This window comes from Brachionichthys hirsutus, chromosome 8 (genome assembly GCF_040956055.1).
Source record: "Brachionichthys hirsutus isolate HB-005 chromosome 8, CSIRO-AGI_Bhir_v1, whole genome shotgun sequence".
In the NCBI taxonomy this organism is placed as follows: Eukaryota; Metazoa; Chordata; class Actinopteri; order Lophiiformes; family Brachionichthyidae; genus Brachionichthys; species Brachionichthys hirsutus.
In genome coordinates, this window is record NC_090904.1 from 2,378,136 (window position 1) to 2,405,960 (window position 27,825).

The 27,825-nt window shown below is 41.3% G+C and overlaps 3 protein-coding genes and 1 non-coding gene across 4 annotated transcripts; all 4 read left to right on the forward strand.

Moving 5' to 3' along the window:
- Positions 1-703: 703 nt before the first annotated feature.
- lactbl1b (lactamase, beta-like 1b) lies at positions 704-7,475 on the forward strand. Its single transcript, XM_068742879.1, has 7 exons — positions 704-760; positions 2,476-2,647; positions 3,123-3,229; positions 3,528-3,685; positions 4,587-4,834; positions 5,844-5,949; positions 6,500-7,475. Exons 1-7 carry the CDS (start codon positions 704-706, stop codon positions 7,473-7,475), a joined length of 1,824 nt encoding a protein of 607 aa, XP_068598980.1.
- Positions 7,476-14,903: 7,428 nt separating this feature from the next.
- On the forward strand, positions 14,904-16,822 carry LOC137898892 (guanylate cyclase activator 2B-like). Its single transcript, XM_068742946.1, has 3 exons — positions 14,904-14,982; positions 15,483-15,669; positions 16,630-16,822. Exons 1-3 carry the CDS (start codon positions 14,911-14,913, stop codon positions 16,692-16,694), a joined length of 324 nt encoding a protein of 107 aa, XP_068599047.1. The 5' UTR covers positions 14,904-14,910; the 3' UTR covers positions 16,695-16,822.
- A 602-nt stretch (positions 16,823-17,424) lies between these two features.
- On the forward strand, positions 17,425-17,496 carry trnap-agg (transfer RNA proline (anticodon AGG)). The gene has a single exon. It is a non-coding gene; the product is annotated as a tRNA-Pro (tRNA).
- Positions 17,497-17,953: 457 nt separating this feature from the next.
- Positions 17,954-26,757, forward strand: alpl (alkaline phosphatase, biomineralization associated). The gene is made up of 12 exons (XM_068742994.1): positions 17,954-18,008; positions 19,332-19,466; positions 20,322-20,441; positions 21,960-22,075; positions 22,734-22,908; positions 24,379-24,554; positions 24,993-25,133; positions 25,361-25,430; positions 25,525-25,659; positions 25,763-25,954; positions 26,049-26,168; positions 26,459-26,757. Exons 2-12 carry the CDS (start codon positions 19,394-19,396, stop codon positions 26,722-26,724), a joined length of 1,584 nt encoding a protein of 527 aa, XP_068599095.1. The 5' UTR covers positions 17,954-18,008; positions 19,332-19,393; the 3' UTR covers positions 26,725-26,757.
- The last annotated feature ends 1,068 nt before the right edge of the window (positions 26,758-27,825 follow it).

Sequence of the window (27,825 nt, forward strand, 5' to 3'; positions counted from 1 at the left end):
GACGGTGGTTCTGTTCTGTCTTCATCCATGAGATTGTGATGCATTTCAAGGTTGCTGTAAAAAGTATGGATAAAAGGTAGGTTGTAGGTCGTCCTTGCAGCCCTGGTGGAGTAATACCCAGAACAGCCACCGTCAAATCCCTCGGTATTTCTAACTGAAAGATCTGGTTTACCGTTTATGGCAGTATACACCTCATCCCAAAGATTTTTTATTTTTATAAGACGTTTTGAAGCTTGGACATTTGCAGTTGTCTGTGTGTCTGTCTACTCTATTGGCTCAAAAAAGGTTGGGAAACACTGCTCTCGAAAGCCTAGAAGCCGGAGAGAAATACAAATAAATAAAACATCTGGCGATCCCTTTTCTAAATGTGATCTGAATGGTTTTCCTTCCAAATTATTATCTGTATATATTATTTTTCTTTCCTCATTTTTTCTCTCTGGTCATTTTTCTTTGTTGCTCTATCACAATGTTTGGCCAAGTTAACTTTGTATTATATTTTCAAGTGTATTATATCACTTGCTATGGTGTATATCAAAGCAATTAGAGCGCTCAACATAGACCTGTGTAGTCAGCCACCTCACAAACATTTATTTATTTATGTAATACTTCTCACAGCATTCGTACAGCAATGCACCAAAACAAGAAACCCACAAGTCGCAACTGATTGTCTTTTCTCTCAGGTAACGTCCGATACAACTCAGCTATGGGCGGGGCGGGGAGCAAAGTTAGAGAGGCTTCAGTGGATGGGATTCAAGCTCAGGTAAAAATGATCGTTCTAATGCACTTATAAGATTAACAAATGTATGCTTGTGTTACATTAAGACACACAAAACATGCAAGAAAAGGACACCGACAATATTCCTCAGTGAAAACGCGTTAAGCTGCTGCAACAGTGGCTTTGGTGGTTGCAGCAATTTGTTTGTGTTTGTAGCCAAAGGGGCCAGCTGTTGTGGCCAGATCTCCATCACTGGTTATGTAACCCGGATTAGCCTTTCATTTCCAACATGGCATCATCCCACTCAAATAAAGGCATCAAAACACAGTACCGGTTCTAATCTTGGACATTCCATTAAGATGAGTGAAGAAATTATCACTGGATGTCCCCAATGATGGAGAGAAGTTTTAAAGTTCTAAAAGCTGCCTTATATAATTATGTGATTAAATCTTCCAGCTATGTTAAAATAGTTGTGTATCATTATTCATAGATATTGAGATTCAATTAAAAACTAGAAAAGCACTCAAAGACTGCAGACCTCCACAATGTCCCCCTATATTGTGTTTCACTAAAGATTATTGTCCAACATTTTATCCACATTTTTTATTGGTACGATAGAGGTCCCCAGTCCCACCCAGAGGAGAGGCAGGGACTATAGCGGGAGAAGGATGCTGAGGATGGAACTGCCAGGGAACAGGGCTAGAGGTTGACCCAGGAGAAGATACATGGACGTAGTGACTGAGGACATGAGAGTGGCTGGTGTTGGGGAGGACGATGCAAAGGACAGGGTGAAGTGGAGAAGGTTGATTTGCTGTGGCTATTCCTCACAGGACAAGCCCAAAGTACAGTCGTAGTAGTAGTAGCAGTAGCAGTAGTAGATGACGCAACAAGCTTTTGATGTAAAACACCATTCAGTCATTTGTTTTCAGCCTTTTTGGTCTAGTTCAGCGGTCAGCATACGGAAAAACCCTTTGAACCAGTTGTCGCCGTAAGTCAACGACCCCCTGTATGAAACTATGTTCGCCTTCACCTTTGTGAACAATTATTTGTACTTTTTGTCAGGTGGCAGTGAGAAGATGGACCAAAATTATTATTACCTCAGCATTCCAAATGAAGTCATTGCTTCACGCAGATGAATTGGGCTTTCAGCTCACGCTCAGGCTAAAATAATCATTTGACTGGGTGCCGCCATCTATGTCAACTTGCACAGCTTGGCGGTAGCTTTACTGAAGTGAATTGATTCATGGAGATTAGGGATTAATACTTTCGTACTGTTTTGGTGCGGTAAATCTGGGGATTATGATCTCAACACCCTGTGGCTGCAGGAGCGGAAATTGAATTGTGAGGGACAAGACCATCAACGGACAGGATTACATCACAGTCAGTGAGAAATCAGAGATGGGAGTCCAAACCTGCACTTTTCTCCTGCCCAGCAAAAGCTTCATAGATTTATTGCCTTTGAGTTGTGGGAATCGCCAGAACTATCCCTGCGCAAATGTTTAGGACATGTTTTAGAAGATTTCTGTGTCTCTGGTAATCCATCCTGCCCTGGCTTGTGAAGCATCAGATGGTGAGTACTGCTAAGTGCAACAGGAATCGCTTGCATAGAGAACAAGCTGGAAGGGATTTCTGTCTAACTGAACAGATTACATAAAGGGGAACATCTGCTCTGACCCTTCTGATATGAGGGGGAATAAGTGCAAATAACTTTATACACTCCATTCTATACTGCTGTGTGTTTTTGTGTGTTTGCATTAAAGCCAACTTCTGCTGCAGCTGTTCCTGCTGCGACCATTAAATTCAAAGGACTCAATAAAAGCAGCAGGATGAAGGTGAAGTGGACCCAACTCGGTTTATTGTTCTTCCTCATTTTATCACTGGTGATGACTGGATGTTTCTTCTGGCAGTACCAGCTACCAAAACTGAAGTCAGGTAAGATTATTGATGATAGGTCATGGACCACATTGAACATGAAATGCTTATTCAAGCTAAAAAATATTTCAAATCTTTTACAATCTGAAGAATATATTGAAGTCAATCAACTTGACATTAATGTTTATGTTTTTCCAGTAATCTTTTATATTTATCACTAAATCTAAACATGAACATGTTTGATGCTTAAACCTGACCAAACTGCAACACAGGGTTAGTTTAAAAAATAATAATAATAGGCTAGTCTGCCAAGAGGGTTAGTGACGGTCACGATCACATTAAAAATAAATTACATAAATGTTGTCATATTTTAGCTCACATGCAGACAAATTAATATTTTTTTAAAAAGGAGCATGCCCAGGTGTTGTAGGGAGGTCATACATATATTATTATATCAAACACTAAATAGGAATTACAATTACTAATGCCTGGTGACTCTTCCTTCATGTTTTCTCATTTCTCTTTTGCTGTGCAGATGAAGGAATTGGTCACAATGTCCAATCAGAGATGATCTGTCCCCGCTTCCCCGAGCCTCTCCCTCTACAGCATCCCATCCCCAGTCTGAAAGAAGCCCTGGAAAAGGTGATATTAGTGACTCATTCTGTACAGATTCAAAATTTATATTTATCTTGCCCCATCAGAAGAAAATACACGCCGACACTCTTAATCCTTCACACTAAATCCAGCAGCAATCAACAGAAGAAGTTTGAATTCCAAATCATTCAGATTCATCAATACTCAATCATAATTTGAGCATATAAGTGTTTTACATGCTTGTTTTACTTATGATATATTTGTTTGTTTGTTAAATATATGCAGTTATAAATGTAATTTGCAGGTGATTAAAGAGTACATAATTTTCTTGTTCTTTCTCTTCAAGGTGGATGTTTTACTCCGGCAAAACATCAGTCCTATTAGCCTTCCCTCGCTGTCGGCCATTGTGGTCTTAAATGACACTGTTTTGTGGACGGGAAACTTTGGGAAAAGGAATGGCAGTGACCCTTTCTCGGGACCGCCCAATGAGTATACGATTTACAGGTGAATATTAGACTGAAATCACTAATGTGAGGAACCCGGCTGGAGCTTGCTGCTCCACGTAGCTCCACCCTCCTGCTCGACTGTCTCTGCCCTGCCTGCCACACCCATCATCAGCTCATCCACATCACCTGTGCTGCTCAGAACACCTGCTGCTCATCTCAACAGCCCCACTGCACTTGTACTCTGCTCAGTCCTCTGCCGAATTGTTTGTGACTTGTTCCTTCTCTCCAGCTCCAATTATTCATTCATTCATTTATTTTCATGACTGCATTATCCAGAATCCAGATCGAGCCTATCCCAGCAGTCTAGTGGTGAGAGGCAGGGTACACCCTGGACAAGGCACCAGTCCAGTCCGCTAACACTCACCTATGGAAAATTTTAGTACACCCAGCAACGTCTTTGTCGCAGACACCGACCAGTTATACCTCCCGTTCGCCGTGTCTTTCGCTCGCTCGGCTTGAACTAGCTTCCGGGAATCGCAGCAGCGATTCTCGAGACAATAACAAGACAATAACGATCACAGAGTCGGACTGTCACATTAGCAAAGCGTCTTCCTGGTTTCATGGACTGAGGCGGACGGTAGAAGCTTTGGTTCCCGCGCTACTATTACAATAAAATTGCCGAAATGGACATTAGAACTTGGCAAAAAAAAAAAAAAAAAAGAGCACGGCTAGCACAAGCAGTATTGATGCTGCAGCCACCAGCGCATTGGTTTCTTCTCTCCCCTCCCCGACACCGGCTGCATCTCCGCCTGAAAAGAACACTGTTGATTCATTACAAGCCAAACAAACACGACCAGACATCTTAATTACAGAGTAAAATGTCTTGGTTGGAAAGTTGGCTCTAAACAAAAGTTGTTTTCTGTCAGTGTCTAATAACAGAACATTATTTTCTCTTTCAGAATTGCCAGCCTTTCCAAAATATTCCCAACATTGATGCTGTACAGGCTGTGGGAGGATGGCAAAATCAGCTCCTTAGATGACCCTCTGGAGAAATACGTGGGTAATTTCACCATCAAAAATCCTCTGGGGAAAACGGCAGACTCTGAGCTGAAATATGTGACGGATGGCCTGATATTTCTGGACAGTGGGGAGGTTCAGATCCGCTCCTCTTCAGTCACCCTGCGCAGGATGGCCAGTCAGCTCTCAGGTACATGCAGAGGTTTCAACACTTCGCTTGTTATGAGTTTTAGATCTAGGTAGATTTAGTTTGTTGCATAGGTGAAGCAAGTAACAAGATACTTCAATGTCCTTTACAATAATTAGAAAAGAGACGTGCAAACACAAAGACATTTCTTCCAGAAGCGTTTATGTATTTGATTAAAGAACTACACAAACTATGAAGGATTGACTGGACGGTTTATTTTGCTGTTTTTGGGTTGATAAAGACCCGAAATCACCAGAATAGTGTAGAAACATGGGAAAAGTGAGTTTTTCATAATATGTGACCTTTAGACTTCTTCCCGTTATTCAACCTGCGTCTATAAATGGCAACGGCTGATTTGATGGCATTTTGCACTTTCATGGAACGAAGCATGTCGTCAATGGCCGATTGAATGTTCTTTGCTATTCGCATCAACTCTGTTCGGGGCTCTATTGTTAGCCCATATAGCTCCTCGGGCTCTTCTTTATTTTACGAATCCTTTTCTTATTGTGTTAGTAATTCCTTACTCATCTCCAACATGTCGTCATTCAAGGGGGCAGCATGTTTGTCTATCAGGCCCTCAAACTCTTCCCCGGTTGCATCCTCGAAGCCCTCCCCATCTCAGAGCTTAGCCAGTTGCACGGACGTGTGTATGATAAGAAATTCAGGGCAGGAATAATGAAAGTGTGGTCCGCAAAATATAGTATATTGAAAAGTATTGATTGATTGCCATGCACGCATGAATGGCAAACAGGCAACAACAGTTTTATCTGCAAAAATATGAATAATTTGCTCTAAATAAAACAGATTCATCTGAATCAAGACAAAATATCATGTCTCATTTGGGCAATGAGGTATCTAGGCTGAAGATAGCAATAATTTCCAGAAGCATCAGAAATTCTACGTTTGAAGGTAGAATTTTTATGTTTTATTCATACAGCTATAATCAAACCTGTTTTTCTATCCTTTTTTTTGACATGCTAATATTAGTTTCTATTTAATACCATTCAATCAGGTCTACCCAGGAGGCTTCGGGCTACAAATCTACTTTGGAAAGGGAAAACACAAACTGCAATCAATCTGCTCCAAGATGACATCCTTGTTGCAGATCCAGGCACCAAGTAAGATTTGTTATGCTGTAATGATTTCAGTATTCTAATGCATGCATTACATTATTTTTTGAAGGCATCCACATTAAAACATGTCCAAGTGGAGTTTTAGTTGAGTATTTATTCTCAAAAAATAAGTCCTTATAGGCAGACACAGTGCTGCAGACATCAACTCTGTTCGGGGCTTTACGTGATGCTGCTGTTTTTATGATGTGTTCTGTACTTATATGTTTTTTGTAACATAGTATATTCTAGGGCGTACGCTACAGCATAGCGCTGCAGCTTGAATTTATTATTGTCATTACTGTGTCATGTTGCACGACTTCATCGAGAAAAATTCCTAGTCTGTGAACCCTCATTGCCAATAAACGGATTCTGATTCTGATTAAATACCAGACTTCAGTGCCAGGGGACCTTTTCCTGCAGAATAACTTTAATTTAATTTAAATAACTTTTTGGATTTATCTAAAATTGAAGGCAGCAACCTTAATTTACTATTCATATTTATTTTACCAACCAAATGTTTAACACTCTGTCAATCTCATTATCATTTTCCTTCCAGATGTCACTACAGCAATCTTGCTTTCTCGCTGCTGGCTCACGTGATGGCCGAGTGTGTGGCCACCATCGACTACCAGAGGTGGGTCACAGACAACATCCTGGACCGACTGGGTATGGAGGACACGGGGTTCGACATTACCCCTGACCTACAGAGCCAGACAGCTGTGGGAGTGTACTCGAATGGGAAGCCAGCCCCGCTTTATGACTTGGGCTGGTACCGGCCCTCTGGTCAAATGTACTCCACGGCTGCAGACTTGGCCAAGCTCGCCATGGTGTTGCTGGGCGCTTCTCACCGTAAACTGCTGGAGCCAGACTCATTGAAGATCATGCTGACGCCACTCTTCAGGTGTGATAAGGACTACTTTGCCAATCAAACTGGGACACCTTGGGAGGTGAATGAGATTATGGGTCACGAGATGGTACGTAAAGACGGCGATCTGGACGGCTACTCTGCCACATTCTCCCTGGTGCCTAGGCTGAAGCTCGGTCTGGTGGTGCTAATGGCTGGCATTCGGCCCCAGAACCAAGATGTGGTCACCGAGGCCTACAAACACATTATCCCAGCTATAGAAGAAGCCTTCAGGAAAGCCAAGAAGGTCCTCTTTGCTCCACCCAACCCGGCTCCTTATACTGGCTTTTTTACATACAGCAACATCACATTCTACGAGATCAAAGTTGGGCTGGACAGAGTTCTGGCAATGCAACAATTTGGGCCACAGATCGAGGAGCTGATCCCAGAACAATATAGAACAATAAAGCTCAACTACCTGGTCGAACGGGTTTTCAAGGTGGTTTTTGAAAAAGAGTATCCTTGTGTATTACGAGTTGGCACAGCTTCAGTGTCCCTGGAAGCCCAGGATGGCCAGCTATTTAATTTCTATACATTTGACAAAAGTGGTTTGTCCCCTGGTTTTGATGTACCTGGACTGAACACATATAATGTAATCAGAATAGCTCACAGGCCATCCTTCTCCTGAACTGCATCCACATTGCCCCCAAGAGACAAATGGTCCAACCTTTGAACAGGTGAGGATAGCAGAAAAAAAGGCTGTGAATACCAGAAGAACAAATGGAAACATAAAGGCATTTTAAGACGGGTCAAAAACAATGAGAGATGGTAATGTATGTCTTGAAATTAATTTTGCAGCTGAATATGACTTGTCCTCCACCTTTTCTTTATGCCTTCAAAGTTGAAAACATTGTCATGATAAGCATTGCTTATGGCATGTAACATTTTGGGGCATGTGCATTATTTTCAATTAAATATCATTTTTGTCCACAGTAATGCTGATTTTATGTGAACTGTAATGCAATTCCGTGTGACTGAAATGTAAATTAATTGTAATTTAAATAAAACTTTAACATTTATTTGAGTGTATTTTTAAGTGTAGGTATTGCAAATTGATTATTGTTGTTACTGTTACATGTTGCACGACTTCACCGAGGAAGATTCCTAGTCTGTGAACCCTCATTGACAATGGCAATAAACTGATTCTGAATGACTCGGTATTCAAACAACTCAGTGTCGTGTTTTGTTGATTGGCCCTCTCTGTCTGCCCATTAGTCTGATGATGAAACCCTGAAGACAGATGCCCATATGAGCGAGTAGAAGATCCTCCAGAAGTGTGAGGTGAATTGGGGGCCCCATCTGAGACCACCGAGGTGGGAAATCCATGCACTCTGAAGACATGTTGCACTAGAAGGAAGTTGGTTTCCTTGGCTTCGGGTAGTTTAAGCAAGGAAACAGTGAGAATCACAGAATTACCATTAGAGGCAGGAAGGTGATAAAGTCCAAGGCTATGTGTGACCAGGGCCGACGAGGAATGGGGGGTGGGTGTAGCAGCCTGGCTGGAGGGCGGGCGATTCGACGGTTTGGCTTGGGAGCATTCAGGACAGCCAGTCACATATTCCGTAATGTCTTTGTGCATGCCAGGCCACCAGAACGAAGGTTCGTTACCTGGAGATGGGTGTTTGCAAAGGGCCTTGCGTCCGTTGCCAGAGTGCTCGCTCTCGTGGGTTCTGTCTTTCCCTGCAGGTCTTTCCCTGCTAATCCTGTGAAATGCCTTGAGATAACTTTCTGTTATGATCTGTGCGCTAAAGAAATAAAATTGAATTGAATTGAATTTACACAGTACGGGTCAGAATGACCCACAACATAACATGTAATTTTTTTCTCAACATAATACAAGGGTTAAGTATAATAGAATACAATACATATTTCTTTTTTGCTTCTTAATATTCTCTGCGTGCCAACATAAGTGCCCTCCTATGCCAGCAATGACAGACATGTTGCCGATTCCTGTATAGTTTCTTGCATGACCTTCTCCAGATACTTCAATACTTCCCTTTTATCTGGCTCCTTTCCACCTGAAAACTGCAGTTATTAAGCCACTCTTATTAAGCCATTTCATTCCTTGTCGCTAAACACATAAAGAGTTATTTAACTCCGAGTCATTGTTAAATAAGTATGCTGTTAAATGTTATTTTTACTGTTAGAAATTGGTGTGTAAAAATAAAATGATCTCCATTCAGAGCATGAGAGTATATTGGTCACTTTTTAAAATAAGATGAGAAAGTTGACTTAAAGTCTTCATATTTGGTAGGTTTGCCTTACTATGTTAGGGATTGTTATTTAGTTTGTAGTTAGTTTAGTTAGATTTTAGAGCTTGGTTTCTGCCTTGCAGGAGTTTAGGTCTAACTCTCAAAAGTTCATAGGTTCACCCTCAGACCCTCAGGCTGATGAAGCGTTGGAGTCTCTGCTTGTTAAACCACTTGATGATAAATACTCAGAGCTTTACCATGCATACTCAGGCTGATGATTTACTTCCCTCCTGCTTTAAAGACCCTCATCAGTCTTACCTGTTTGAATAATTCTTTGTTCCCATGACTTTGAGACTGTTTACTTCTCTTACCCACACTCAGAGACTTTTGGACAAATACCAAAACCTGAAAAGCAAATATGAACAGTGATTTGATTGAACTAGAATGTAGATTTATGTTTTGATCATTAATGCATAAATAACTGTAATGTGCAACACCATCACAAATTGTTGGTTATTCTATAAATAACCAACAATTTGTTATGTTCCACTCTGGAACTAGCAGGAATGAGGACCCCAGAATGCGAAGACAGAGAGTTTAAAGCAGGGGTCGGCAACCTTTACGACTCAAAGAGCCATTTAGACCCATTTTCCACAGAAAAGAAAACACTGGGAGCCACAAAATCCTTTTGATATTTAAAATGAAGACAACACTGCATCTTTTCATCATCGTTTTTTACCTTTATACATGTATAAACAAACTATAGTGTGTTGCATTTATGAATCAATGAACCGTTACAGAGAAGTGAAATTACATTTCTGCACGCAACAAAAACATTTTGAACTCCAAAAAAAGACGTTGGGTTGAAGGTTACTTTCAAATATAATACTCGATGTCTATTTGAAAAAAAAAAAAAAAAGAATATTTGCAAAATGGCAAATACAATATTTATCACCTGGTTAATGTGATTTCTGCAAAACTAGCATATGTAGCTGAATTTGTCTAAGACGTAGCGTCCAACGTAACATTCGAGAAACTTTCAGCATGTCCTGGGTCTTCCCTGTGATCTCCTCCCGGTGAGACGTGCCCTGAACACCTCACCAGGGAGGCGCTCCCCCCGGACGCCTAAATAAGATGCCCGAGCCCCCTCATCTGGCTGCTCTCAGCGCAAACAGCGGCTCGACTCCACGCTTCTCGCGGATGACGGAGTGCCTACGGAGGAAGCTCATTTCAGCCGCTTGTACCCGTGACCTTGTTCTTTCGGTCACTACCCAAAGGTCGTGACCATAGGTGAGGGTAGGAACGGAGATCAACCGGTAAATGGAGAGCTTCACCTTTCAGCTCAGCTCCCTTCTTTATTTTGCTGTTTTGGGATCAAAATCACCATAATAGTGTAGAAACATGGGGAAAGTGAGTTTTTCATAATATGGGACCTTTAAAGATGAATTTGAATGATTGTACCATTATTATTTACATTTTTGTTGATATTGTGACATTTTTTGCGAACAATAATCGTGAAGAGAAAATCTGACATCGTGACAGCCCTAGTTTCGACATGTCCAGAGGAGAGGCAGGGACTATAACGGTAGAAGGATGCTGAGGATGGAACTCCCAGGGAACAGGTGCTAGAGGTCGACCCAGGAGAAGATACATGGACGTAGTGAGGGAGGACATGAGAGTGGCTGGTGTTGGGGAGGACGATGCAAAGGACAGGGTGAAGTGGAGAAGGTTGATTTGCTGTGGCGACCCCTCAAGGGACAAGCCGAAAGTCCAGTAGTAGTAGATGGCTGTTGTTTTCCCTGCAACAAAGACAGACAGATACTATGTGAAAACCAAACATACTATTAAAAACCTTCACTTTTTTATAGATAAATAATGTTTTCTTAAATTATTATATGATCACCATCCCTCAGGCACTCCAGATAATTAAGCATTTGTTTGTGAAAGAGTGGGTTGCTGTAAGTTCATCATCAGTTGAACAAATGGTTAATGTTTAACTTGTCAGACTCGAAGGTATGTGAGATAGAAATCCATAAACAATAACCAGACAGGTGATGAATCTCCTTTACAACGCTGTAAAATCCTTTGACTATTTATTAACCCGTGAGAAAATCTTTGCTCCCATTTGTGGCACCTCCAGTCACAGGAGTGCCGCCCTTGTAGGGCAGTTGTTTAAAAGGAGGCTTATGAATAGAAGGCAAGCATTCACCTCCACAGCAACCGACAAAGACAAACAGCTCTCGCCATGAAGGCTGCTCTCGCCGCCATCGCCGTCCTCGTCCTGACACTCAGCCTGACCTCTGAGGCTGTGCAGGTTGAAGTGAGTGCATCACCTAACATTTCTCTATTACTAATGTCTTCATGATTAGGCAGAGTCTTGTAATTTTTTTACTTCGTAGAAGAAGCAGGAACAGTATTTATAAAAGGCTATGGTTACAAAAATGGCCCACTGTCAGAATAAATCTGCATTCTTCATATTTGTGAAACCTAAATTACTGAATCTGAGGAAAACTATGCAACAATTTTTAAAAGTTAAAAAGTTCAAGCTGAGATCTTTAATTGTAATGTCTGAGCTTTCCTCCAGGAGAACGGATTGTCTTTCTCACTGGAAGCTGTCAAGAGACTTCAAGAGCTATCAAAGAGCAGTGCTGTGGCAGGACAGCAAAGCTCTCAACACCTGGCGGCCGCCATAGCCCTCTGTGCCGAACCCACGCTCCCTCAGGAGTTTGTGCACCTCTGTAAGCAGAAAGGAGCTTCTGCATCCCTCGCCAGATTAGGTGAGGCCATTAGATATTGAACAACCAGACTTATGGGCATATCAGGTATGCCTAAAGGTGCAAGTGATTTATGATGCATGTGTTCTGTGTTTTTTTTAGCTATGGTTCCCATGGATGTTTGTGAGATCTGCGCCTTTGCCGGCTGCACTGGCTGCTAAGCACACCCAGCATGCAGCACTTCATCCAGTTTAACGCTTGTGATTTTTCTTTCCTTCCCCTCAAAACTATTATATCCAAAGATGAAATGATAACTGTACTCTTCATTATAGCACTTAAATGAAGAGCATCATTGTGTGTGTGTGTGTACACTCCCATATATGATTTTTTTTTTCATCGTCCTTATTTACCACTTTACTGTCTATATTTTATAAATTCTGAATGTTTATTACACATTGATCCCACCAAGATTTGCAAGCATATTTAAATAAGATTCTTTCTACACTACTGATTTATATTTACATGTTTTTAATAAAAACCCTTCATTAATAATCATGTGTTTACTGTACTATTTCCTGCCAGTTTAAACACACTATAACAATTCTTAATATAAAACATTTTACAGATTCTTTTTAGTTGTCTTATATTTTAGCAATTGCTTGCATCTTTCACTTGGTGTTGGTGAAGGAAATAGATGAGATGAAGAAGTGATGGACAGGTTTGGTGTTCAGGACAGGAACCTAGAAGGACAGATGCTGGTGGACTTTACCAAAAGGAGTGACATGGCAGTAGTTAACACTAATTTCCAGAAGAGACTAGAACATCGGGTGACCTACAAGGGTGGAGGGAGGAGCACACAGGTGGACGACATCTTGTGTAGATGGAGCAGTTTAGAGGAGGTCGGTGACTGTAAGGTCGTGGGAGGAGAGAGTGTAGCCGGCCAGCATAGGCTGGTGGTGAGGAAGAGGACTCTAGTGGTGAAGAAGAGGAAGAGGACGAAGGCAGAGCAGAGGACAAAGTGGTGGAGGCTGAAGAACGAAGAGTGTTGTGTGGCTTTCAGGGAAGAGGCTAGACAGGCTCTGGGTGGACAAGAGAGGCTCTGAGCCCCTTTTTTGTTTGCCATGGTGATGGACAGACTAAGAGATGAGATGAGGTGAGACAGGAAGCTCGACGAGACGAGAGGGAGGAGAAGAAATGTCAGGCACAGGACACAGGAAGTGAAAACAAGACATCCCCTGAAGACAGGAAATGAATGTGAAAGTAATACAATAAAACACGACATGACATCTTCTCAATAATGAAAGCTAACAGGCTCACGGACGTAGCATGAAACTCACATCTTCCAGCCTTCACAAATAGTCTGTTTCCAAGCAATCTCTTCAGAACCAGTTTAACGTGTTCCTCCATATTTCTTGAGAAAATTAAAATGTCATCAAGATAAACAAAACTAAACTGATTAAGCATGTCACGTAACACATTAAAGCTTGGAATACAGCAAATAGCATTACCAGATAATCAAAATGTTCTGCAGGGGTATTAAAAGCGGTCTTCCACTCGTCTCCTTGGATAGAAAGAGCTTGCCAAGCTCAGCTGGTGAATGTTGTCTGAATCCGCTGGGTCAATAATTAAATGGATTATTCTGTTGCGTTCCACTCTGGAACGAGCAGGATACGAGGAGCCCAGAATGCGGAGACAGAGACAGTCAGTTTAAAATCTTTAATAAAGCACAACAAAAAACAGTCAGCAAAAAGTACTGCGGAAGGCCGGGCTGGAGCGTTACATATGAATACCAAAGATCACACCCAAAAGAAAACCAAGGTAAATGGGCTGGAAACACTAAAAACAAAACAATCGGAATACACAGACACAAAGCAAAACATGCAGCGCTGGGGAGACACGAGAGACAACCGCATAATCCTGTAACTGATAGAACAGGTGAACAGTAATTTAAAGTCTGATGATGGGAACATTGGTCTGCCCCACTCTGCAAATCCGTCCTCTGCCACGCCCACTGCCGCGAGAGGAAAACAGAATGAATGTACAGAAGCATAAGGAACACAAATGATCGAAATTAAACTACCAACACCAAACCCTGACACTTCTACCTGTCTCCACATGGGTTCTCTCCGGGTTCTCCAATTTCCTCCCACCTCCAAAAACACAGGTGTGAGTGTGAGCATGCATGGTTGCTTGCGTGTCTTTTGTGTAGTCCCACGATGAGCTGGCGTCTCATCCGGGGTGTACCCCACCTCTTGCCTGTATTGGGATAGACCCGTGGCCCACAAGGTGGATCAGTGGCAAGATTAGAGGATCTGTTTCAACATCCTCCTGGACCTCCGTACTCAAGCAATACAATATGAATTAAAATAAAATAAATCACAGTAAGAAAAGAAAAGTATTCTCTGAACAAAACGTGTTTATTTTTTTATTATTTTAATTAACCACTATATGTCTGTACATTTGAGTGTATTCTGAGAGTACCTGCCACTTGATTGCTGATAGAGGAACTCCAGACTGTGACTCACAATGATGTCTCATTTGACCCTCATCTCTTGTCTAACAAGATTTAAGGCTGTGAATTTTGAAATGGGGAAGATATTTTTATTGGCCTACCGAAATGATTCAGCAGGTTGAGTGGATGGGAAAAAAAAGCCTTGAAATAAAATGTGCATTTGCATATGGAAAGCGTCGTCATTTCAAAGTGAATGACCGACATGGACCAACTGTTTGAGTATATGGCCACTTCCTTATCAGACAGCTCGGTGATGAATATCTGTGGGACAAAGACAAGGAAGGACATTTATTAGGTGCTGAGGCTTCGGATGCGTTAGAGGGAAAGCTAAAGTCAATAATAAAATATCATGCTGACGGAGGAAACAACAGAGATAGTGGTTATAAACACATTTACTGGATAGCTGTTATAAACTTAAAAAGCGGATCTAATTTACCAACAGTGTGGTAGCCACTGGTAATCTCTAACCAGTCAGCGTCCCACCCGGAGGATCCCAGGCGCTCCGGGAGACTGGAGATATTGAGCCCCCCCCCCCGGCTTCGTTAATAAATCACTCACTCATCTGTTCAGGCATCTTATAAGAGGCAGAGGAGACCCAGAGCAGACACAGAAGAAACTCTCCTCTGAACCGGAACACATCTGAAAATGAGAGTGCTCGGTGTTTTCCTCGTTGTGGTGCTCGTTGCATGCAGCACAACCGCCGGTGTCGAAGTTATGGTAAGTTTCACTCACTTTTTGTCAAGACTGTTTCTGTTTTTGTTTTTTGTTTGTCGGGGGGGGGGGTTGCAATAATTGTAGTTTACAACCAAGGAATTCACCATGAAGGAAAAATGTGCTGGATTAAACTCGATAAAATAATAATAATAATAATAATAATAATAATAATAATAATAAAAAGACACATGACCTCTCAACGTTGGAGACTGGGAAGAAGGACAGGCCAGACGAGCACAGAGAAGAGTCATTCATACAGAGACTGCAGGCAGACAGAGTGGAAGAGAGAGAAGTGATAGCATGCGAAATAGGGAAAGAAAGAACAGCTTGAGATTCTAAGAAGAGGCAACAACGTACAATTCACGTATTTTCTCTGAGATTGGATTCCAGCCTTTGGGCTTCCTGTCTTTCCCACAGCGAAACTTGCACAGACTTTCTCTCCCAATGAAAGAAGAACATTTGTTTCCTGGTACCTTAAAGTTCCTCCTTTTATTCTCCTCCAGATTGGAGACAGACACTTCCCCTTGCAGGCGGTGAAGCAGCTGAAGGCGCTGATGGATTTAAACGAGGACGTGAGCCCCCACCTCTCTCGGACAAGCGTCGTGGCCACTTGTGCCAACCCTCTGCTGCCGCAGGTATTCCAGCAGGTGTGTCAAGAGAACAGAGCTGGCCTTGTTTTCTCCGAACTAGGTAAGAAGTTAATGTAGCCGAAAGGTGCAAATAATAATAACGGCATTATATTACAACGTGTTGTAGTCGGGTCTCCTGCTCATGTGTTTCTCCCCTCTTTACATCACAGAGGACATTGAATGGACAATAACCTTATTGAGCATCTGCCTAATCACAATAAGAAAATAATGCTGCGTAACAAAAGTTATATAAAAACTTTACAGTTGAATATAGTGTGATGGAAGTAAAGTCGTTTAAATTTTGGTTGTTATGAACAGATCTGAAGAAAAGCCCAATCAACATGCGTTACTCTAAAGTAAATGATTTATTTGTTAGGAAATATTACACCTTTTTCTTAACATTAATACACCAACACAGGATGCAGCTGTGTTCATTGCCATGAAGGAAAATTTAACCCAGTCCACTGATGAGTTTGATTAATAGAGAGCGAAAGTTCAGGTATATCACTAAACTTATTGAAACCTTATTTCCTTATTTCCTTTAACATAGGCACGGTATCAACTGCTGTAACTGGTTAACTCATCTCAGCTTAGTTTGGTTTAGGTTTAGGTTATTTTAGGAAGCGTTTTTTTTTCTGTCTCTGCCTTTTGTTAATGAAGTCACCAATATCTACAAACATGTCCAAAACGTCCTAATCAATGGGCTGAATCATCATTTTATTTGTACAACAATCCCTGCTTAACATGGGCGTCAGTTCAATATTCTAATCTAAATTCTACCAATAAAGCAAATAGACAAGACATCAGCTATTTATTTGTTTTAGACCATGCTGCTCTATCATTTTAAAGAGATAAACCCAGAGACTGTGAGCAACGCTGCAAAATGAATAGCTTTCTTAGAACTCACTGTTCCTGTTGAATGATGAATGTTCTACAACGATAGACCTGTGGAACGCTGTCTGGGGAACATTAATAGTCAGATAAATGTTCATGTTTTTTTTGCTTTTCTTGTGCTTTCCAGCGTATATCACTTTCGATGCCTGTGAAATATGCGCCAACCCCTCCTGCTTCGGATGTCTGAACTGATGCTGCCATCTGCCACATCAAATAAAATCCTCTGGCTTCCCGTGTGCCTCCAGATTTCTATGTACGTCATGTAAAACTCCAACATGGATGCTTTCAAGTGCTTTAAAATTACCATTTAATTTATTGAATCTGTTGTATCTCCATTAATAAACATTTGTATTCTCAGCATCCTTGAAAGAATTGTATTTTCAGGAATTGCAATATTACGCATACACAATTTGTCTTACATGCAAGCAGAAATAGGGAGTGTGCTCGTTCAAAGCTAATACAACGCCCCCTTCAAGGGGACAAGAAGCGAGTCCTGAGTCCAATCATTCCAATGTATGTAAATTCAGGAAAGGGGGGCTTACTATTTTTTCCATTAAAAATGGATGATGTTCCATGTTTGGAATTACATCATATTATTTTTATGTGGATAATTTGGCCTCATCCGTTTCAGATATAATAAACATAATAGTGTTACTTACTGGAATAACTGGATAAATATATTCACCGTGCAAAATGTAAAAATAGAAGCAAGAAGTCGAGTGGCAGTTAGGTCATATTCTGGGTAGTGCATGGCGACCTCTGGTGGTGATCGATGTACTCGGCATGACCAAAACGAGTCCATTTTCAAATAACGCCACTTTCGGACAAACATGTCTGAGACTTTGGTGAAAATGTTTTTCCGACGTATTTCATACATTATTATCGTATTCCTTAATACAGATATTAACGGGCCCGTGTGTCCGGCTCGTTGGTCTAGGGGTATGATTCTCGCTTAGGGTGCGAGAGGTCCCGGGTTCAAATCCCGGACGAGCCCAAGGTTTTTTGTTAGACAAATTGTTAAAATGAAAGTATTTCTTTAAAATAACAAGGACTGTAAGAATATGGATTTAATCTTTCATCTTACAAGTCACATTTTATTCTTTAAAATAACAAGAAAAACAACAACAACAACAAAAAACTAGAAAAGCACTCGGAGAGCGCAAAACCCCAGCAAGTACTTAATTCCCCTGGTAATTTGATTTATGTAGTTTATTTATTATAAACTGTCTTAAATGAAGACCTCTGCAAACTGATGAAGAACTACAACGTCGATAACAGTCGTCATATTTGAACTGTTCTTGAAGCAATACGTCGCTCGTCCGGCAGGGGGAGCGCTTGGTCCAGTTACTTCCGTAGCAGCGGCACGGCTCCGTTATTTTCAGGAGGGGGAGGGGGGCTCCCTCATGGGGAGTCAGCCCCGTTATTCTCAGAGACCGAGCAGCCGCACAAAAGGCGATCGAGACCGAATCCGACTGCAGGCGGACGAGAATGTAGATTTCTGTTCCGGTGAGTAAAACAACGGTGCAACGACGGAACGTTTGATCGGTGTGAGTTTCTACATTTGTGGCAGCAGCGCTTCTGTTTGATCCTGCTTCGGTTCGGTTCAGCTCGTTTTTCTGGAGTTTATCCTGAAATGCGCTCTGAGCTTTAAGAGCGAGTTTTTAGTCGATCCGCTCCGTGATGGAATTCAACGCATTCATTTATAAGGAGTCAAGCTTTTGTCACCTTGAAGTTCTAAGCACGTCAAGGTTCAGAAAGTCGCAGAAATCTTTTATCTTTTGTAATGTATCTGGATTCCACGTGTGCTGCAGGAATGGAGGAGTTTTAGAATTCATGATTAAATTCTAGCTCCAAAGCCCAAAGTTGGGCTTTAGAATTAGTTCTGAATGTAGTGATGATAAAAAAAATATGTGTTGTTTTTAACAGCTAAGAATATTGCATCAGGAGGAAAACGTGCACCAGAGTTCTTCTGTGTGCGTAGAAGAAGTTAGACGAGAGTTTTATCTGAAAGGAAAACGAAGTTTTCAAAAATGTGCATCTGTGTTTTATGTCTTTTGTTGTTAATCGGCTTTATTCTGGTCTTTAAACCTCTCAATGCTATGGAGCTCAGTCCCATTAAAATGACCTTGACTATGAGTAGAGGAAAGGGAGGAGAAGGGGGGGGGGGGGGTAAATAATGATTGAAAGCCTGACTGGCCGGGACCCAGAAGGGCCCCAACTGTGAGCACTTGCATTCACAGGAAGGCTTCCTGCCCAACTTGTCCTGCTTTTAGCTGCTTTTTAGACCCCCCCATTTCCTTCAGCTTGCTGATTGGAGTCTGGAGTCCTCGCAGCCCCCGAAGTTTCCTCTTTGCCAGATTTTACAGATGCATTATTTCCTCATTCCATTTTTTTTTTTTTTTTTTATCAGTCAATTTGTTCTCCTGACATTGTTTTTCAATCCTCCCGTCAAATAGATAGATGGTCTCCTGGATTCCTCTAGATCAGCGGTCCCCAACCTTTTTCCTCCCACAGACCGGTTTCTTCTTGCCGGGCAATTTTTTTCTCGGACCAGGGGGGTAATTAAATTTAAAAAGAGGAATATAATCTTACCAATAAGGTTTATATTATGCACTTGCAATAACTATTAAACAAGTATTACACCAGACCTTTCTGTGCCGGCTGCTTAATTATTGCCATCTCCGAAGGTCAGTGTGTTAAACAGCTTGTTTTGAGCAGTAGTGTTCACAAAAACAGGACGTATGTGTGCCTGAACCAAGCGTACTAGTTGAAGTCATCACAAAGCCAGTACATATTGAACTCATGCCTTCTTCTTTTTCTCCTGCCCAGTCTTTGTCATCTCCTCGTGGCGCGTTATTAGTGCCTAAGAAAGCCGCCACAGAAAGGACAACATGAAGGCGACTGCCCTGCTCCTCGTCTGCTCCCGTCTGCTCTTGTCCTGTACGGGGAAACCACAATTCCCCGGTAAGATACCGTGTTTTTAACGAGCTGCCTCCAAAACCGGCACTGAGCAGTTATCTGTAAATTCTGGCAGGAGATGCCAGCGCTTACAAAGGATTGTGGGAAAGTGTTTGGACTTTGGAATCTTAAAGGAAGTTTAACTGACAGCTTTTAAATTACTGTTTCTGTAGATATTTGGTGGCGCCAAGAAAATAGCAGGATGTTATTGTTTGAAACGGTGACACTGACCTTCACATAATAAGATGTGCAGCTAGTCAATAGTTCAATAGAGATTATTGGTGTTGGTATTTTGCCTTTAAATTCTACCAATGTCGTTATAAAAATGCTGAGTCAGGACATTTGAAGTTAATACTTGTTTTCATTTTTTAATTAAGACCTAACCAAATATATTGCTGTTAATCTAAAAAAGAGAAACAAAACATTTTATCTTCTTCAAGGAGGTTCAGTTTTTGACAGCGTTTTTTCTTTGTCTGTCTGATGGAAAAATTGACTGGATGGATCTTATTTTTTTTATCTGAAGATGGGTCTTGGTAGAAATAAGATCCCATTAAGTTTTGAGATTGATCTGGATCCAAAAAACTAAGGATGTTTATATTTAATCTGATTGGATCCAGAATGAGATCAGGAAAAAATATTCAATTTTAAAATTGAAAAAAACTATTTGCTGATTCAAATCATAAATCTGTTAAAAAAACTCCGATTCAGTTTTACTTTTCACGTTTGGTGTTTAAAGATACCAAGAACAATGTATAACCTTTTGATGATCCTGGAAGAGGTTTGCACTCTCCCAGTTAATTATAATTTATCTGCAGAAATCTCCAACAATATTTACCCAAATGTTTTTCCGCCCGCGCACAGAGCAGGAAAAGGATCCAAAGTTCTGGAACGCGTTTGCCCAGCGGACCCTGAAGAATGCGTTGATGCTGCAAACTCTCAATCAAAACAAAGCTAGTAATCTCATCCTCTTCCTTGGAGATGGTAAGAAAGTATTAACGTTTTCTCCCGTGTTGAGTGAAGCCACGTTCCAGTAGACGTTAACTTGCTGCGCAGGTATATGAATTCCAGTCAAGTAAATGATGCAGAGAGGAGAGGACCCTGCAATCCAGTAGAAAACTAGAAAAAGACAATCAGAGATTGCAGACCCTCGCCTCCAATAGACTATTCGATCTTGTGAGACAGTAAACAGGGCTTCCAGATCAGAGGGGCCAAACCTGCTCTAGCTTGCTGCTCCGGAACGGGAAAAGATACAACTACAACTGTAACATATATGAAACTAGAATGAACTATGAGTGTGCACACCAAATTTGAAGTCTCTAGCTCCAAAATTGAGGTCAGGATGGACTCCTGAAGAATGTCGATTTTAGAACGAAAATTAGCTCTCAGATCCGGAATGTGATCCGGATCCGGCCGAAATTAGTCATGGTCATAGACTTTTAAGGAGTACTTATGTGTGATTTCTTTCAGATCCATACCGCCATGCGTTTTGAAAAAATTAAGAAAAATGTCAAAAAGTGCCCTATCTCGCAATGTTAAAGAATCCTTTAAAAAATTCTAGAATCTGGATCCAGATCCGGATCAACTCCATTTTCGGGGGGGGGGGCCGAGCCACTGACAGGACCTTTGCTTGTGTATAAATTCAAGTTGATTGGGTTACCAGTTTTTGAGTTCTGCGCGCGGACAGACAAACAGACAGACAGACAGACAGACAAACAAACGGACCCAATTGCATTACCCTCGCCTCCCCTTCGGCGAGGGTAATGAATATATTATATATATATAGAACCATCCACCAACCGTGCTGCTGCCAGATCGCTGGGCTTCTGTTTGTGCTGGCGCTCTCATCTGTGCCCGCTCTGTTTGGACTATAGACACAACACGACATTCTTGCACGCTGCTGCATACATCATAATGTTAATGTAGATAGGGAGTGACAGGCAGGATCCAACAACCAGAAGTGCAAAGATGGAACAACAGAGGATGCAAAATGTTTCTGCCACATGTCAGGATTGCGTGAAAGACTCAAATGTAAGTTACATCTGAGCCTCTGAGGGAACAAATTGTGAAGTTTAAGAACCAGCCACACACACACTCACACACACACACACACACACACACACACATTAGGCAAATGGTACATATGTTATTCCTCACAGTTTGCGTACAACACAAGGGAGGTGAAGCAATATGAGAAAAGAAGTTACGTCATATATTATGTTCTTAGTGACAGGTTTGCCTTCACAAGAGCATTTTGTTGACCATCTTATATTCCCCGGGTACCTGTTATTCAAGTATTTTGTGTCCAAGAAATATATTTTACCAACTGGTTATAAAATACCAAAGAAAACAGAGACTTCTCTTGTGAGACAAACTGCTCTGCCGAGAATGAGAACTGTTAATGTTTGCTTTGTGCCCTCTCTCTCTGACTGTTGAAAGTAATTTTAGGGTGGATGTACTTTGTGCATTGGAAATGGTGAGTGTGCTCTGTTTGGTGTCTAGGGATGGGCGTGCCCACTGTGACGGCTGCTCGGATACTGAAGGGACAGCTGAATGGACAGAGTGGAGAGGAGACGCTGCTGGAGATGGATAAGTTCCCATTTGTGTCTTTATCCAAGGTTTGACTTATTACTATACTATACTATACAGTGCAAGACCATTTGTTGAATGTGTTTAATCAGTGCGTTATGTCATGCTGACAAATTTGACGAGGACTGTTCATTCAATATGTTTTTGATTTTCCAAACACAATAAACATTATGGGGCAGAATAAAACAACCAACAATATAGAGACTCCTTCTCACAAATACATGACATTATGTTTCATAAAGACAAGCAAACTAAAGATTTAAATATTCAATGTTCACTGATACGAGATGCTGGAGCTTCAGCATCTCAGAGCAAAATTAAGGCCCTTCAAGTATAATAAAAAAACTGGAAATGCAAATGTTTCAATTATGTGCTGCTGAAAATTTTCTTTTTCTAAAGCCTCCAAATTGAAAATACTGTTTAGGTGCAAAAGAAGATTAAGGAAAACACTGTAAATTGTCATTTTTGCTGCCATATAGTTCATATAGCACAAAACCACTTCAAGAACTGGAAGTGACATCAGAGCTTCAAAAGAGAGACTGAGATCTTGGGACAAACTGATTTTGGGGCTTTTCAATTCTGACACTGAAGAAGACGTTTTACTTGATTTAGTGCGCAGGAGGAAGAAACACTACTGGTTGCCCACATCATGCAAATTAAATGTTTTGACCACTTCTATCTTTGCAGACATACAACACCAATGCTCAGGTGCCTGACAGTGCTGGAACTGCCACAGCATACCTTTGTGGGGTGAAGGCCAATGAGGGCACGGTGGGAGTGAGCGCGTCAGCGGTAAGATCCCAGTGTAATACCACGCAAGGCAATGAGGTCACCTCCATCCTCAAATGGGCCAAGGATGCAGGTAGAGCCTCGCCTGTTTTACCCCTCTAACCTCTAACGCTGAATTGCATTTTTTTTCAGATGTTTGCTTTAACATTTTCTCGTTTCATGTATTAGGAAAACTAATTGTACTTAAAATCACTGCTGCTTTGATGGAAAGTGGAAAAATCAGGACAAATTGTGTTGCTTGAGGCAATGACCGAACTATTCCTGTTAATGTTATGCCCTGGTTTTCCCCAGCTTTGTGGAAGTGTCTCATAATTGACATGAACTGACCCAGACGTGTGAATATTTTAGATGAGACCTACTCGTCACAGATTGTCTATAACGAACACCATGTTTGAGCGTAAGGGTGTCCATATGTGCACTTGGCACCAGGACACCCTCGACCGCAGTTCGATGATCGATTTTGTAGTCGTGTCGCCAGACTTGCGGCCGCATGTCTTGGACACTCGGGTGAAGAGAGGGGAAACTTTCTGTTATGATCTGGCGCTAAAGAAAGTTAATTTAATTTAATATTTACTTTTAAGTTACAATTGACTGCTGTATCAGCTGTGTATTGAATTCCTTCCTCTGCATTCTTTTCAACCAAAGCGAACACGAAGCTTCCTCTTTGTTACTACTCCCAGTAGGGGTGTCAAATTATCGTGTTAATTGCGATGAATTAATTACAGTCTTATTTAGCGCGTTATGTTTTTTAATCGCGTTAATTTAATCTAATTTTTAATCTCTAACTTTACTGCTTCTGTATTTCCTTTTTATAAAATCCTTTTATGCGTTGGGCTTTTTGTGCCCGAGTTGTCAGGGATGGAATAGTCAGTGACACCCTGAAGTGGACACTGATTGGCTGTCATTGCATTCGGGCTTGTTTAGCACAAGCTGATAGGCTCCCATTGTAGGTGGGAGGGACAAGGTGAGGAGCGGTGAGCAGCGGAGAGGAATCAGGATCGACAGTCACGGGCAAATCTCTTTACTAAACTAAACTGGAGGCGACGCCCCGCTATGAGCAAGTCTGCAACCGACAAGCTGACAAATGTACTCGTCAAGTGGATAGCGATGACCTGGAGGCAGAATTTAAATAGCACTGCATCTATTAGAATTGAATTTCCCCCTGGGATTAATAACGTTTTCTGATTCAAATCAAACAATAATTTAATTTATAAAGCTACTGTTTGTTATATATTCATCTTTTGATCTGCCACAATAATGTAATGAATTTAAATGAAAATCTCAAGTTGAGGGCCTTTCTCTGCAATTTTTTAGGTGAGATAAAAAAAATTAGATTAATTAGATTAATTAATTACAGATCTTAATTAATTAATCACACAAATTGTTTAATCGCTTGACAGCACTAATTGAAAATTAGTGACAGAAAATTACCGATATATCATAATGCCTCTACAGCAGCCCAGATGGGTTAACTTTCCCTCAGACAACATCGTGGGAATTTAAAATGTAGTCAGCTGCCTGAATGTGAACGTGTCCATTGCAGGTAAGTCCGTGGGCATCGTGACAACGACCCGTGTCAACCATGCGACTCCCAGTGCTGCGTATGCCCACTCGGTGGACCGAGACTGGTACTCTGACAATGAAATGCCAGCCGAAGCTCTGGAGGCTGGATGCAAGGATATTGCCAGACAGCTGTTTGAAAACATTCCCAACATTGATGTGAGTCAAACGTACTGAGTTTGAATCTCAGCTCATGAATGAAAGAGTGGAGAGCTTGAATTTTAGATCATTTGCTTTGAAATGAAGATACAGTACACAAATCTTTGTTAGTTATGCTTTCTCCACATTTACAAGCTCATCGTGATATTCTGTGTGGGAACATAGAGTTTTAACACACTTCTGTCGCAATACTGATTAGCCAATCAAGGTCAGATAAATCCTGTATGCCGAGGCAAACTGCAGTTTCTAAATGTACGTTCTGTGAACATGAGGTCTCCACAAGTCATCATTATAGCTACGGTACATATGGAAACCTGATAGCTGTAGCAATACTGCAGAAGGGGAGCATATTAACATTTGGTGCCGTTTCATACACTTGATCATTTGGTAGTGAAATAACAGTCAATCTAATTGTATAGTCTGTTTTTGGTTTTGCAGGTCATCATGGGTGGAGGGAGGAAGTACATGTTCCCAAAAAACACATCAGACGTGGAATACCCTGACATTTCAAAGCACAGCGGCACAAGAAAAGATGGAAGGAACCTGGTGCAGGAATGGATTGACAGAATGAAGGATAAAGTAAATGTCTTTGCTTCATCTCTATGTGGATGGCCGTGGCACAGTTGGTAGTGTGGGTTGAATGAATGGGTGAATGTGAGGCCTAATTGTAAAGCGCCTTAATGCGCCGCAAAGTTGTAAAATGCGCTATATAAGTGTAGTCAATCTCTTCCGGAGTTTAAATCAACTGTGGTGAAATGAGTCACGTTGTAGTGCACATTTGTTCTTTCTTTTCTGTAAACACACAGAAAGGCCATTATGTATGGAACAAGAGGAATCTCTTATCACTGAACCCAAACAATGTGAATTACTTACTGGGTGAGTCTCAGCAGTTTTGTGAAATTGTCATTTCATTAGACAGTAAAGCTAATGGATTATGTTTGTTCCTGAACTTAGTCTTCTGTTATTCCAGGTCTATTCGAACCTGGGGATTTGGAATATGAATTGGACAGGAACGCTGAGACTGATCCTTCACTGACAGAGATGGTGGATGTGGCTATTAAGATCCTGAGGAAAAACCCCAATGGATTCTACCTGCTTGTAGAAGGTGAGTTTATTGCCTTAACTTAACACAAAATCACAGGATTAGAGACTGTTAAATGTAGAATTCATCTTGCTTTGTCAACCGATTTGATCTTTTTGACTCGCAGGAGGACGTATTGATCATGGACACCATGACGGCAAGGCCAAGCAGGCTCTGCATGATGCTGTGGAGATGGACCGAGCCGTCGGCCGAGCAGATCTGTTGACCAGCAGACACGATACGCTGACTATTGTTACCGCTGATCATTCTCATGTGTTCACCTTTGGAGGATACACCATTAGGGGAAACACAATATTCGGTATGTGATGGTGTGGATCTTGTACGATCTGTTTTATCGTAGTTATATTATTCTACCGAGATAATGTGGTTTCATGTTCTGTCTCTGTCCACAGGTCTGGCCCCGATGCTAAGTGATGTTGATCACAAACCCTTCACCTCCATCCTTTATGGGAATGGACCTGGTTACAAAATGGCTAATGGCGTGAGGGAGAATGTTTCTACTATTGACTACCGTAAGTACAATTGTGCTGGGGTATACTTAAAGTGAAGATACCAGTTAGGTTTTCTTTAAATAAAATAAAATAAAATAAAAATCCATACACAGAAAGAACAAAGCAGGTAAAGAAGCAGCAAGACAAACTATTTTATCGTTGTGTCTCAACGATATCCTTTGCACTTTTCACACTAATTGAAGACATATCTTGACATATCATAGTGCTGCTCTTTGCATAGCTCAGCAGCAATAAACATTTGTCCCAATGTTACACATTTGACATCCTTTCACTGTGTGCTTGCCTTTCAGAGGAGAACAACTACCAAGCCCAGGCAGCAGTGCCTCTGACCAGTGAGACTCATGGAGGAGAGGATGTGGCTGTGTTTGCTAAAGGCCCCCTGGCGCACCTTCTACATGGGGTCCATGAGCAGAACTACATTCCCCATGTAATGGCATATGCAGGCTGCATCGGCAAGAACAAAGAACACTGTTTATCAAACAGTGGAACTCCAACTCTGCAACCCATCATATCCAGCATCGCACTCCTGCTCACAGTCAGCAGAGTTCTGTGCTGACCTTCCCCCAATCGTCATATTTTAAGATCACAATTTACGGTTATTTTCTTTTTTTTATTATCTAATTTTTATAATAATAATTGAATTTGAGAAAATAAAGCGCTACTGATTCACTGAAATAAGGATCATAAAGTCAGATATGCTGGGTTTTTATTTTATTTTATTAGTTACTATTAATGGATTTAGGGCTCTGCTAAGTGTAACACCCTCTGGTTTCAATGGTTAGACTGATGAACAAATGTTGAATATGTGCAGTGATAAAGATGCAGTAATCGACCTCACATTCATCTCCATGACAGCTTTTGTCTGTTACCGGGTCGCGGGTCAAGCTGGAGCCTATCCCAGAAGCCAACGGACGAGAGGTGGGCTACACCCTGGACGAGCCGCCGGTTCATCGCAAAGGCAGACAATCATTCACACACACATTGACACCTATGGGCAATTTAGTGCAATCCACTCACCTCATTTGCATGTTTTTTGTGGTGGGAGGAAGGCGGGGAACCTGGAGAGAACCGACGCAGACACGGGGAGAACGTGCACATGGTAAAACATCTCTCCTGAAATTATGCTGTTATGAGAGGGGCACATTTTCATAACATTTTATGCTGGAACCAGATGGAACTGAATGTGTTACTGACAAAAGAAAAGCGACTGTATTTGTCTTCATTTGTGGAGACCGTGAAAGGCCACGCACCATCATCATATCAAATAACAAAAGTTGTAAAACCTCTCAATACAATAAACTAGTCATAAAACTAAGAATGAAAATGGTTTTTTTTTTTACATCAAAACTAGAAAGGTTTTAGTGATATTTTAATTTGGTTTCAAACACAAATAATTTCCCCTTTGTGTCTGGTACAGCTGAAGGTCTGTAAAAGTGCAGTTAACTAAAATGTATTTACAATTAAGATTTATTACCATGCAAGAGCATATTTATGGTTATTGTCAACTTCAGACGCTCACTGAAGCGGCCCCGTGCGCCCCCTTGTGGTCGTTTCTGGAATAACACCAAAAGTGATCCAAACATTTGAAATTTAATTTTGTCATATCTCAGGAACGGAAGGACGTACAGAGGCGGGGTTTGGACCAGCGTGTTCAGCA

Coding starts and splice junctions, on each gene's coding strand:
- lactbl1b (XM_068742879.1), top strand. CDS start 704: ATGGGCGGGGCGGGGAGCAAAGTTAGAGAGGCTTCAGTGGATGGGATT. Junction 761..2,475: donor TGGATGGGATTCAAGCTCAG/GTAAAAATGATC, acceptor TTTGCATTAAAG/CCAACTTCTGCTGCAGCTGT. Junction 3,686..4,586: donor AATGAGTATACGATTTACAG/GTGAATATTAGA, acceptor TTTCTCTTTCAG/AATTGCCAGCCTTTCCAAAA.
- LOC137898892 (XM_068742946.1), top strand. CDS start 14,911: ATGAGAGTGCTCGGTGTTTTCCTCGTTGTGGTGCTCGTTGCATGCAGC. Junction 14,983..15,482: donor CCGCCGGTGTCGAAGTTATG/GTAAGTTTCACT, acceptor ATTCTCCTCCAG/ATTGGAGACAGACACTTCCC. Junction 15,670..16,629: donor CCTTGTTTTCTCCGAACTAG/GTAAGAAGTTAA, acceptor TGTGCTTTCCAG/CGTATATCACTTTCGATGCC.
- alpl (XM_068742994.1), top strand. CDS start 19,394: ATGAAGGCGACTGCCCTGCTCCTCGTCTGCTCCCGTCTGCTCTTGTCC. Junction 24,555..24,992: donor AAAACATTCCCAACATTGAT/GTGAGTCAAACG, acceptor TTGGTTTTGCAG/GTCATCATGGGTGGAGGGAG. Junction 25,134..25,360: donor TTGACAGAATGAAGGATAAA/GTAAATGTCTTT, acceptor GTAAACACACAG/AAAGGCCATTATGTATGGAA.